The sequence below is a fragment of the Sciurus carolinensis genome, chromosome 7, assembly GCF_902686445.1.
Source record: "Sciurus carolinensis chromosome 7, mSciCar1.2, whole genome shotgun sequence".
NCBI classification, from domain to species: domain Eukaryota; kingdom Metazoa; phylum Chordata; class Mammalia; order Rodentia; family Sciuridae; genus Sciurus; species Sciurus carolinensis.
Genome location: NC_062219.1, coordinates 74,821,020 through 74,834,486, shown reverse-complemented (window position 1 = coordinate 74,834,486; position 13,467 = coordinate 74,821,020). Strand labels below are relative to the sequence as shown.

At 33.6% G+C, this 13,467-nt stretch overlaps 1 protein-coding gene across 1 annotated transcript in view; it reads left to right on the top strand.

Moving 5' to 3' along the window:
- Znf292 (zinc finger protein 292) overlaps nt 1-13,467 on the top strand; it is a 77,047-nt gene that overhangs the window by 37,970 nt on the left and 25,610 nt on the right. Inside the window, 4 exon segments of the mRNA XM_047557956.1 lie at nt 2,550-2,627; nt 2,629-2,705; nt 2,894-2,972; nt 5,363-5,498. Of these exon segments, the coding sequence (XP_047413912.1) occupies nt 2,550-2,627; nt 2,629-2,705; nt 2,894-2,972; nt 5,363-5,498 (370 nt within the window).

Genomic DNA, 13,467 nt, shown 5'->3' with positions numbered 1-13,467 from the left:
TCAGTTCATAATAGCAAAGCTGTGGAACCAACCTAGGTGCCCTTCAACAGATGATTGGATAAAGAAAATGTGGTACATATGCACAATGGAATATTCCTCAGCCATAAAGAAGTAGGAAATTATGGCATATGCCAGTAAATGGATGGAACTGAAGACTATCATACTAAGTGAAATGAGCTAAGTGAAATAAGCCAATCCTCCATAAAACCAAAGGCCAAATGTTCTCCCTGATATGCAGTTGTTGACTCACAGTTGGGGGCCGGAGGTGGAGATTCACTGGTTTCTACAGGGGTGGGAGTAGTATATAAGAAGAACAAATAATTTTTTTTTATTTTTTTTAAAGTTCCTAAAGGAATTTACCTTCAGATTTCTGGGTATTTCAATTTTGGATGAAACTAGGGAACTTACTCCTGGTTCTTTTTATCCCCATAAAGAGTTTACTCTGTACAATGAAGGTTTTGAATTTAGTGGAACTGTGAGGTGAGGTTGAAAGTATGGCTCTGAAGCATTTTGGTTTCCAGGCTCAAATGGGAAAGATTTGTTTTTTGTTTTTTCCCTAAAAAGAGAGTTTTTTCACTTCAACTTTTCCAGAAATTTTTGCTGTTGGAATTGGTTTGGGATCTAATTGAATGTCCCCTGCCCCACCCAACTCTACATCCCACACTGTGGCTGCAGCTTTTCTTTCTTTTTTCTAATTATCCTGGTTATCAGTATTTGCTCTCACCTGTTTAGGGGGAAACAAAAGGAGAGATCAGATCTCACTGATAAATTGAGTTGTTACTATATTGCCCTTTATTAACCAGATTTATCTATTCCTTTCTTCCTTATTCTCTTTGATCTTTTCCTACTGCTATTTGGAAGTTAGTAGGGAACACCAAGTGTTGCTTTCTTCTGAGTGTTTGCTAGTAGAATGTATTTCCCACCTTCTTCCATGCTTTTATGTTAATAGCTATTTCTATATGCTGGAGGATACAAACCCTTCTGGATACAAGCCCTTTAGGATATTCTCCTCCTGCCCCTTACTACCACCCAGTCGTTAAAGGGAAAGACACATGAGTTTCCTTATGTTTGATTAAATGTATTTTAAGTCCTGAAATATGAAGAGGACCAATTATAGCAGCCTTCTCTATTGTTTTCAAAAAAATCCATCTGAGTCCTACTTCATTTAGCGCCTAACCGGAGAACCTATTACATAGTTTTCAGTAACTCATGGTTTTAATAGCTATAGTGTCTTAACAGATATTTCTGTATACCTCCTGTTACTAATTTCTTCTCTTTGTTCAGTAAAACAAACGTATTTTTAAAAAGTGTTTCTTATGAGCCAGGCACAGTGATGGACACCTATAATCCCAGCAACTCAGGAGGCTGAGGCAGAAGGATCCTGAGTTTAAGGCCAGCCTCAGCAATTTAGTGAGACACTGTCTCAAAAAAAAAAAAAAAATGCCTGGTGATATAAGTCAGTGATAGAGTACCTCTGGATTCTATCTCCAGTATTACAGAATCAATCGATGATCCAAATTAAGTAGAATTTGAAATATTTACTTCACTGAGAGCTGATGAATGTTCTCAATTTAAAAATTCAACACTATAAACAAAAACCAATTGACCTTATAATCATTCTTTGTTGTCTTTAATACTGGCTTTATATGTGAGGTCTTTAGATTCCTTTTTTTAAAATTTTTTTCAGTTGTAGATGGACACGATACCTTTATTTTATTTACTTATTTTTATATGGTGCCAAGGATCTAACACAGTGCCTCATGTGTGCTAGGTGAGGGCTCAACCACTGAGCCACAACCCCAGCCTCTAGATTACTTTTGACAAGCTTTATCATTTAAAAAGTTGTGTTAGCCAGGTGCAGTTGCATATGCCTATAATCTCAGCTACTTGGGAGGCTGACACAAGTTGCAAATTTGAGGCCAGCCTGAGCAACTTAGGACTTATCTTAAAATTATAAGTTGGGCAGTGGGGAGGGGGAAGGACTAGGGATATAGCTCAGAAGTAGAGAAGGGGTTCCTATTAAATCCTCATTACTGCCAAAAACAAACAAAAATTTGTTGTGTACTTTTTTTTTTTAATTGACCGAAAAAAGTACATGTCTTCATTGACCATATGTGGTTGAATTGTTGTTAGGTAGCGGATCTATTGCTCACTACACAAAAAATAGAAAACAAATGTTCTTTTAAATTCTTCACTGCATGTCTGGTCAAATGTTGCTTTCCCAGGTATCTTCTTTTTAAAATAAGTTAAATCTTAGCAATTTTGGGATGAAAAATGACATTCTGACCAGGGAAGAAAGTAGATGATAATGCTTGCACTATTTAAAACTAGCCTTGATGAAATGAGGCAATTGCTGGAATTAACACTAATCTTTTCTCCTACAAAGAGCTACTAGAAATAAGACTACTTTATTTACTTTAATATTTTAATTAGCATAAACTATTGTTTTAAAGATTTCTCAGGGAGAAAAAAAAAAAAAAAACACATTGAGGAGTCAATGTGTGTTTTGATGTACATTTGAATACTTTTTATTATTCTTTCCAAAACAGACACTCCTTGAATATGCAGAGAAATGGAAAACTTCAGAAGACCCCTTACCTTTATTGGAGGTATACACAGTGGCTATACCAAAGTTTTGTTAACGCCCGACCTTATCTTACCTCTGAATGTGAAAATGTAGCATTGGTTCTGGAACGCTTGGCATTGTGAGTAGACCTTTGAGTAAATAAAAAACTGTATTTAGCTTTTTTTAAATAAAAAACTTCATCAGGTCTTATAACTTAATTTAAATAGATTATCTGTAGGGAGTCCACTGATGATATTAGAATTACTGGTATTACTTCACAATGAATTTTAATAATTATTTTTATTTTACCAACCTTTTGTTTTTCAGAAGCTGTGTTGAACTTTTATTGTGTCTGCCTGTTGAGTTATCAGATAAACAGTGGGAACAATTTCAAACACTGGTACAGGTGAGAATATTAACCTATGAAATTTAATATGAGTGTATCTTATATCAGTTTTCCTTATTCTTAAAAAATTATTTGGCCCGAACTATAAAACATATAGGTAGTGATATATATCAATTACTGCTTTTATTAACCCTGGTGTCTTGCATACTATAGATGCTCAATAAATGTTTGCTAAATGAATATATACATTAGATAGATTATGTGATTATTGCGCAAATCTTTAAATCACATAATTAGGACTTTACCAGAGCAGTAAAGGAAGACAAAAGAAAAATACTCTTATTTGGATTTAGAACAGTTTGACTATTTGCCAAAAATATGAACTATGCTTTAAAGGAATTTAACATGTCTCATTTAATTATTACGGAAACCTTTGTGGGAATAGGTATTTTTCCCCATTTTAAAGGTGAGGAAACTGAGGCTCATACTCTAAAATGTTTTATCTGCTCCAAACTTATACAGCTTATATCATAGTTTTACCAAGGTTTTTCCTTCAAAGTTCATGCTTTTCCTTGTGTATGTGAAAACATATGCTTTGTCCCTCAATGTTGTTATTCTACTTATGTATAATACTACACAATTTAACATTAAATTTTATTTGAAGCACTAGATTGTGCTGGCTATATTATTGCTTCAAGTGAATTTTGATTAATTACTTAATTTAAAAAGTATGTTCTTGGTAGCTGGTTTCAAAAGGTATAGTTCTTATTCTCTCTCTCCCTCCCTCCCTTCCTCTCCCTCTCTCCCTCTCTCCTCCCTCTTTCCCTCCTCCTCTCCCTCTTCCTCTAACCAAAGTTCTTAAAATATTTTTTTAGCATTATGTTTCTTTAAACATAATGAAGTATATTAAAGAGGATTAGCCTTACATTTTAGAAGCATGTAAAATAAACTAGTGAAATAAAATTTTCTATTTTAAACATTAAATATTAAAATGTACATCCAATGCAAGCTCCTTGAAGGTAGAATTCATCTTATTTAATACCGTAGCATTCCACGTGGTGTCCTTACACATAATAGATGCTTAATAACTTTGTTGAAATGACTTTGTCTTGTCCTGTTTGTCATATTGCAACTAACTTTTTGATCATGCAGTTTCTATTTTGGCATATTAGTACTTAGTAACTTGTGTCTTAGTTTTTTGTTTTTGTTTTTTTTTCCCATAACCCCACCTCCAGGTGTTTATTTTTAGGTAAATAATTATTTCATAACTTTTCCTTATTTGACATTCAGATAGATATACCCTACCACCAAATTTATTAAATTTTTTTATGTTACTAATTTTGTTTGCCAAATTAAGATAAACTTTTGAACTTTTCTCTTTTGAAACAAAAGTACTAGTTGTTACTTTTTCATATAGTGATTATTAAGAAGGAAATCACTCCCCCCCCCCTTTGATGGTGCTGGGGTTCAAATACAAGGCCTCACATGTTGGGCAAGTTCTCTGCCACTGAGCTACACCCCAGCCCCAGGAAATAAATGTTTAAAAACCCTGTACATTCAGCTACTGCTCAAAGAAAGTTTCTTAAAGTATTTGAACTTTGTCAAAATGAGAAGATTTTTATAATTTTGAGGAATCTTATTTTTGTTTGAATATAACATGAAGTTTTAAGAGTTTCCATGACACTTTGCTCTCATTTTAAGACTTTTTCAAGATTAGTTTATACTCGCTTAACAGCATTTATTTTATTTTCCCTGTGTTTTATTTTGTTCAAATACTTCTTTATCCCACCAGAGGATAAACCCCATAAAGGCAGGAACTAATCGCTCTCTTCACCAATACTTTACTCATAGAATGTCTCAATAAACATTTTCTGAATGAATAAAAACAATTGGTCTTGTGGATTGAAGGATATGCTGAGTGCATGAACACTTGGGACCAACTAGTAAGCAAGGTTCAGTATCATCTTTAATGTAAAATTGCCAAGGCTATGTAATGAATACATGAAAAATCATGAATTTAGTTATTTTCATAAGTTCCTTTCATGGTGTGTATATGTTGTCATTTACACCATGACACAGATCTTTCTATTACTAGTAGAAGAGGTTTGAGGAAAAAAAGGGATATAAAATGTGTAATGTCTTTTATGTTGATATTCTGATAGCTTCCTTGAGAATAAACTTTTACTTTTGGTTTAGATTTTGAGAACAATTACGTGGGCTTATTTCCATAAATACTTTATATTTATTTAAGATATACAATTGATTTCTTATCTTTGTGATTCATCTTTAAATGTCAGAAGTAAAGGCATTCACAACTTTGCAATGTGACATGAAATTTTTAAAATACAACTCTTATTTTCCAAAAGTTTAGTGTTATATTTAAAACCTGATAAGCTTGCTTTAAAAAAAAATCTGTTGTAATTCTTTGGATGTTTATTTAATATTTATAGGTAGCTCATGAAAAGCTGATGGAGAATGGCAGCTGTGAATTGCATTTTTTAGCTACTCTAGCTCAAGAGACTGGGGTGTGGAAAAACCCGGTACTGTGCACTATTCTTTCCCAGGAACCATTGGATAAGGATAAAGGTAAATTTTCTAGAGAGAGAGAAAAAAGAATTACAGACTAGAGAAAATAAATAAAGTTTGGTTGGATATAATTCATCTCAAGATGTCCGAAAAAAAGGTCCATTAATTAAATTTCATCTGAGGTACTCAAGGCACTTCACCTTTATTTTATTTGTGGGAAAGATGTATTTATAGGATTGTAGACTCTTAGAATGACAAACTGCAGTTTTTTTCTCAGTGTCTTTTCAACAGAGGGGTTGTTCCCTCTGTAACATCCTGACCTGTGGCAATCTACATAAATTATTTGATAAATTATAATCTACATAAATTATTTGATAAATTATTTGACTGATGGAGAAAGGAGAAATATGGTAGTTAAATGGTTTTCCTGAGTATAATAAGAAATCAATGCTGGAATTCTCAGGTCTTCTGTCTCTAAGATTAGTACTCATTCACAGTTTATTACTCTCATTTTATGGTGCTTTGTTGTTGGATTCCAGCTAAGCTCAAACTGTTAGGCCTCCTATTAGAAGTAGATGGCTAAATTACTTAAAATATACAGACATGCCTGTGCTCTCACACATACATATATACACACATTATATACTTAAATTATATATATCATGAAGAAAAAGCACAGTTGTCTTCGGGGTACTTTTCTTGAGATTTAGAAAAGTGTGCCCAGATTTCACCCTAACCTTTCTCAAGGTATTTGGAGAAATAAGTAAGAAGAAATTAACACATCCACAGGAATAAACCTATATTTAACACTATCTGCTTCTGTTATTTATTGCTGTTTTTCTTGTTGATTGATTGCAAACTCTATATAATTTTATGATGTGACTGCAAGTTATGAAGGCCAGGAGAAGGGAGTGTTAAGCTAATTGCTTGTGAACTCTTCTGGTACTTTGATATTTACCAAAAAAAATCCCAGCCTATGTCGAAAACTTTTCTTCAGGCAAGTCATTCCTTTCCATCTTCCCTTTCTACCATTTTCCGCATGCTATCCCAATAGTTCTAGCAGTGGTACCTGTTTCTTGGTTCTCACTAGAACTTTATTGTTAACATTTCCTTCCTTCATGAATATTCACAGATTTGCTATAGTGTTTTTAAGACTTTGGAGAAATGAAAAATCAATCTTGATTATTTAAAATAACAGTAACAATGATTTAAAAAAAAGACTCTTAGTTGGGTTTTGTTTGTTTTTTTTTCTTGTTGTTTTTTGCTTTTTTTTTTTTTTTTTTTGCTGCCTTTGCTATTTTAGATTTTATCCCTAAGAGATTAACACCAGTGTGTTTTATTTCTAGCATCAAATTGTGCTTTCTAATCTTCTCAGCTTTTGGAAGTGTTGGGTGTGATAGTATGTCAAATTACTTTGTATAGTTTCTAACAGTTTGGAAAGTGCTTTTATGTGCAAGGTTTAATTTAATCTCCACAATAATCCTGTGATAAAGTTAGGATCTTTATTGTTTCTTTTCTGTATTTTATAGATGAGATAAGAGGCTCAAAAAGATTAGTTGTCTTTTCAGTATCACATTGTAGTGATGAGATGCAGAACCAGATCTTCAGCTTCAACCTGATGCACCTAGCCTAATGAAATAAAATTGCACCTAACCTAAGTAATTTTTTCCCTTGTCAGTTTCCAAATAGCATTACTACTAAAACAGGAAAAAGGAACCTTTACCTTATCAGAGATTAAAACTTACTTGCTTAATTTCCTTACTTGTTTTGAATGTACCTAACACTGTATCTGTTAACAAATGTTTCTGCCTGTCTCTTTGCTGCTTTGTTTCTTGATCTTCATCTGACATAGCCACTGGAATAATTTGAACTCTAGAGCCAGGAGGGGTTTCTACAAAGCAGATTATAGGTAGCCAGATTCTAACAGAGTTTTTGAAGCAACCAGAGAGTGTTATTTGAGAGACTTTGTAACCATAATCTTTACTTGGTTCTCTGTTAATTTAGAATGTTTCTTTGGTGAATAATTACATAAACCAGAAGCATATGTTTATTTCCTTCTGGGAAAAAATTGAAGGAATTAACTTTTTGTGTCTGCATACCACTTTATTTACATTTTCAAATTTGGTGGTGCAAGAATGGGGGAACTTATCGCTCTTGTATTCTGTATCTTGCCCCTTGATTTAGCTTAAATCTAGCCTATCTAAATTAAAAGTTAAGAGCAAGCCATGCATGGTGGCTTATAATCCCAGCAACTTGGAAGACTGAGGCAGGAGGATCATGAGTTCAAAGCCAGTCTCAAAAACTTAGCAAGGCCCTAAGCAATTTAGTGAGACCCTGTCTCAAAATTAAAAAACATAAAAGGGCTGGGGATGTTGCTCAGTGGTTAAGCACCCCTGAGTTGACAGAATAATGAGTCTGCCTATAAAGCTTGTGCTTATAGTTTGTTACTAGTGAAACCGTTGATGTTTTGAGGTAGTATTTGAACATTGGATAATCCACTTAATCCTTTTGGTTTTAATTCAGTTTTTTTAATTGTTTAAATTTGGACTTGCTAAATTCCATCTAAACTAAGAAAATGCTCTTTAGTTTGGAAAAGTGTGAGTAGGTAGGACTCAAAATTAAAGATGCTGGTTTTACTTTAATGTTTTAGCATTCCTTAAATGAGGTAACTAATAATTAAACCAATATAAGTCAAGTAGATGGTTTTGAATATCTGAGAAATTTTTTGTTTACTTAACGTGTCTTTCTGTAGTCATAGTCTCTGAATTGAAAAGGTATTAGTACTCAGTTATTTCCTACCCAATTTTAACTCCTTTTTAAAAAGGCATCACTGAAAAATAAAATCATATTGATCAATTTGGGGACTACCATCATACATGCCTAGTTATCTTTTTTAATGTAGACTGAAAACCTTCCTGATGTGGCATGATTTTAAACCTACAGTCATGTTTTCTTATCTTCAAGTACGTTTTATGTTTTTTATTTTCTTTAATGTGTAATTCTCAGCACTTACTCTGTATTTTAAATATGATTTGGTGAGCTTTATATCAGTGATACCTCACTCCCTTCATCCTATTTAAACTTAAGTTAGACAACATTACCATTTGGGTAACCATGTTATTCTCACAACTCAAAGAGGTTACTAAAATCACATACACAATATTTTTTTAAACAAATACTACTGTTAAATCATATTTCTCACATTTTAATTTTATTTTTATTTGTTTACCTTTAGTACACAAGTTTACTTTTTCTGTTAAGTTTTACTATATTTTATCCATTTTGTCTCTCCAGTTTGTCAAGATTCTTTTGAATCCTGTTTGTTATTCAAGGTTTTTGTCCTTCCCAATTTCCTTTTATTAGCAACCTTACTACTTACACCCTCTTGGCATCCACGTCTTTGATTATAACCATAAAAAGGTCATATCCAGAAATAGGCTCTTGGATACTTATAGAATTCTCTCACTTTCTTTCATTCCTTTTACCCTTTAACTACTATTTTATCAAATGTACCTGTTTTTTCTTACATCTAGCCCGTAAGTGCTGCTTTTTTTTTTTTTAAATAAACATTTGCAGAAAGACCATAACCAGTATTTGATTAAGTTCTCTTAAGTAAAAATGTTTAATATGGAAGTTAGTTTGACCTAATTTATTATTTTTATTTACCCTTTTATTTTAGAATAGATTTAGAGTTGCAAAATAATTATAAATCATTTCCTATATAACCTACACCCAGTTTCCACTATTTAATACCTTACATTAGTATGGTACATTTGTCACAATTAATAAACCAATATTGATATTTATTAATTTAAGTCCTTACTATCCATATTTCCTTATTTTTTATATAATGTCCTTTTTCTGTTCCAGGATCCATCCAGGATTCCACATTACATTTAGTCGTCATGTCTCCTTAGGCTCCTCTTGGCTGTGACAGTTTTTCAGACTTTCCTTGTTTTTGATGGCCTTGACAGTTTTGAGGAGTACTGGTCAGGTATTTTGTAGAGTGTCCCTCAGTTGGGATTTGTCTGATATTGTTCTTATGATTAGACTGGGGTTTGGGAAGAAAGACCACAGAGGTAAAGTGCCATTGTCTTCACATTATGTCAAGGGTACATATTATCAACATGACTTATCCCCATTGATGTGAACATTGACTACCTAGTGAGGTAGTACGTGTCAGATTTCTCCACTGTAAGTTACTCTTCCTCACTGCCTTTCATGCTGTGCCCTTTGAAGGAAGTTACTATGTCAGCCCACACCTAAAGGTGGGAAGTTATCTTCCATCTTTTTAAGGGAGTAGTATATATCAACATCAATAGAATTCCACACAGATTCCCCCACACACATTTATTTATTTACTCAATTATTTATTTATAACAATATGGAGTCATGGAAATTTATTTTATAGTTTGGTCATAACCCTGAACTACTTTATTTCGTCATTCAAGTTATTTCAGCTTTCCCTAGTGGGAGCTCCTTCATTTGACTCCTGAATCCCATTGACATAACTCTATTTTCATGGTTTTTGTTATAATTATTTTCCAGCTTCCTGTCATTGTAAGATGTTGCAGGCTTGTCTTACACATTTCTTGACTCAGTTGTAGAATTGGCCGTTTTTCCAAGGAACCCTGGTTCCTTTTTTTGGAGAATGGTATTAGAAACCAAGATATGGTACCTGAGTATATTTCTTTCTATTTTGGTGTCATTTCTTCTAGGTTCTCTCAGTGGACAGATCAAAGAAATATGTTTGTGTACTACCATGTATACATACATATCTATAAATATTTGTAGAGTTACCAGCTATTACCTATGTTGAATCAAATTTTAGTTCATTCTGTTGTTTCCTACTGCACTCCATTACCATAAGGATCATTCTAGCCTTCCCACTTTGCTTATCTCTAACCACTAACAGCAATAGAAGGTCGTGTAATTGGAAGCCTTTTCAGTCTGGCTTCTCCTTCCATTGGTCATCCATTCAATCCTAGAGTACGAGAAGAGTGATTTCAGAATTGATAACTCGTACCCTTGTGAGAAACAGTTTTGTCATTTAGAATACAGTGCTTTTGTAAAGTTCCTTTTCCTTTTTTCAAGCACAGTCCACTCATTTCTAAAATCATTTGGGTCCACATCTTATTTTTCTTATCCTTTCAGTGAGACTTTTCATACATTTGTAATACAGTTAGATTTTTTCGTCTGTATTCCATCCAGAGCTGTCCCAACCTCCTAAAGTTTAAACATTTGTATACCTTAAGATTCCCCTTTATACTTTAAAGTTCTATGGGTTTTGACAAATGCATAGTATCATGCATCCACCCATATCAACTGTGTTTCACCTATTCAACCTTCTCTTAAAAATCTGACAATAGCCAGGCGCAGTGGCACACACCTGTCATCCCAGCAGCTCGGGGAGGCCAAGGCAGGAGGATCTTGAATTCAAAGCCAGCCTCAACAAAAGTGAGATGCTAAGCAACTGAGTGAGATCCTGTCTCTAAATAAAATACAAAATAGGGCTGGGGATGTGACTCAGTGTTTGAGTGTCCCTGAGTTCAATCCCCAGTATCCCACCCCCCAAAATCTGACAATAACTAATTTATTTGCCATCTCTGTAGTTTTGCATTTTCATTCTGGCTTCTTCTAGTTAGCAGTATACATTTAACGTTCATCTGTATCTTTATATGGGTTAATAATTCATCTGTTTTTAATATGGAATGGTATTTCATTGTAGGAATGTTTATCCATTCACATATTAAAAGATATATTGTTTGCTAATATTTTTGGTGATATGAATAAAACTGCTATAAACATTTGCTTGCAAGTTTTTTGTGGATGTTAAGTTTTCACTTCAGTAGGGTTACTATGTATGGTAAGACTGCACTTAACTTTCTAAGAAACTCTCTATCTTTGAAAGTGCCTGTACTGTTTTGTATAGAATCCTCTCATTTCTAAATTTATTAGAAATTATTTTATTTTTCTCTTCCCTTTCAATGAGACTTTTTGCATACAGGGAATACAGTTAGATTCTTTGGTCACATTCTGTATTCCACCCAAGGCTATCCCATATCCCAGTCTCCTAAACTGTCCCAACCTCCTCAGCAGTGAATAATTCCTATTGCTCCAGACCTTCACCAGTGTTTGGTAGTGTCTGTTTCTTGGTCTTTTAGCCATCCTTATACACACATAGTGGTAGCAGATTGCTTTAATTTTCTGTTTCTCTAATGATAAATTATATTAAACATCTTTTCATACTCATATTTGCCATCTGTATATCTTTAGTGAAGCAGATGTTCAGCTCTTTTGCCTATTTTTTAATTGGGTTGTTTTCTTATTGAGTTTTAACAGTTGTTTGTATATTTCGGATGCAGTCCTACTCAGATATGTTTTGCAAATCTGTTCTTTCACTCTGGCTTGTCCCTTCTCATAATAGTGACCTATAAAGCAGAAATCCTATACTTTAATTAAATCCAATTTATCAATTTTGATTTTATAAATCATGATTTTGTTCACAACCAAATTCAACATCGTATAGATTTTTCTTTTATTTTTTTCTTAAATGTTTTATGGTTTTCCATTTTATCTTTGGTTTATGATGTTTTAAGATAATTTCTGTGAAAAGTATAACCTAATTTATGTTTAATGAATCTCTCTTGGCTCTTACTAGTAACTTATTTTTCTTAACAGTCACAAGCAATTTTTTTCTTATTTTTCCATATTTTTAAATTGGTGTATTATGTTAATCATAATAGTGGCATTTGTTACATATTTGTGTGTGCACACAGTATAACAGTATATTTTAGCCAATATCACATCCCAGTATTTCCATTCTCCCTCTCCTCCTTTTAATATACTTAATTTTAAAACTTTTATCCAGGATTATATCTCCTCATTCTACAGTTTTGCAAAGGTACCATCAACCTCATTTTGAAAATTACTTTTCCCATCGCTTTCCACTTGTTGTTTGTTGTGTTCTTTTATATCTAAAACTGAGAATGAGAAGAATTCTCCTGTTCTCTGCCACCATAAAGAGTATATAAGCCTAAGGAGTGGGTCTTTCCCAAGTACCACCACCTGTAGTTTTAATATTCTCAGCATTTCTGGTGGGCAGGTATTTAGCTTTTAGGTTTTAGCTTTACTAACATTTTACATGTATTAGTACCAGGTCTCTGACACTCATAAGTGGATCCTTGGTCCTGAGTCGGCTATTCCTTCTATCATATATGTCATTCTAAAATATTAACTTACAACTGGGTGTGGTGGCACATGCCTTTAATTCCAGTTCTTGAGGAGGCAGAGGTGGGGGTTCCCAAGTGTGAGGCCAGCCTGGACAACTTAGCAAGACCCTGTCTCAAAATAAAATTTTGAAAAGGTGGTAGCATGCCTGTCTAGCATGTGCAAGGGCCTTGGGTTCAGTCCCCAGCACCACAAAGCAAATAAACTTAGCACTCCCTCTGATGGTCACATTGAATTTTTTAGGCACTTTCCCCTCTACTTCTGTATTGGGACAATTTGTAGTTGCATAAATTGAATTCTGTTAATCCTTTCTCGAACCTTGAACCCTGCAGTTCTCTCTAGCCTCCCACCCTTAGAACCTTTTGCCTTTCAAAGGAAATTTCTAAAACTTAAAACTTGTCTAAGCATTGTTTTCACCTGTTAGCTGTCAAGAGTAGTGCAGCTATAAACATGGGAATACAGGTATCTCTGAGACCAATTCTTTTGGGCATATACCCCAAAATGGGATAGATGGATTATATGGTAGTTAAGTTTTTTATTTTTTTTGAGGAGCTGCTCTGCTGTTTTCTGTAGAGGTTATACCATTTTACAATTCCATTAACATTGCATAAAATTCCAGTTTCTCCACATCTTCAAGAACACTTTTTTTCACAGTTGCTATTCTATTGAGTATAAGATGATTTCTTATTATGCTTTTGATTTGTAGTTCTTTGATGATTCGTTAACCATCTTTTATCATCTTTTTGGAAGATACCTATTCAAGTCCATAGATAATTTTTGATCATTTTTTTTTCTTTGA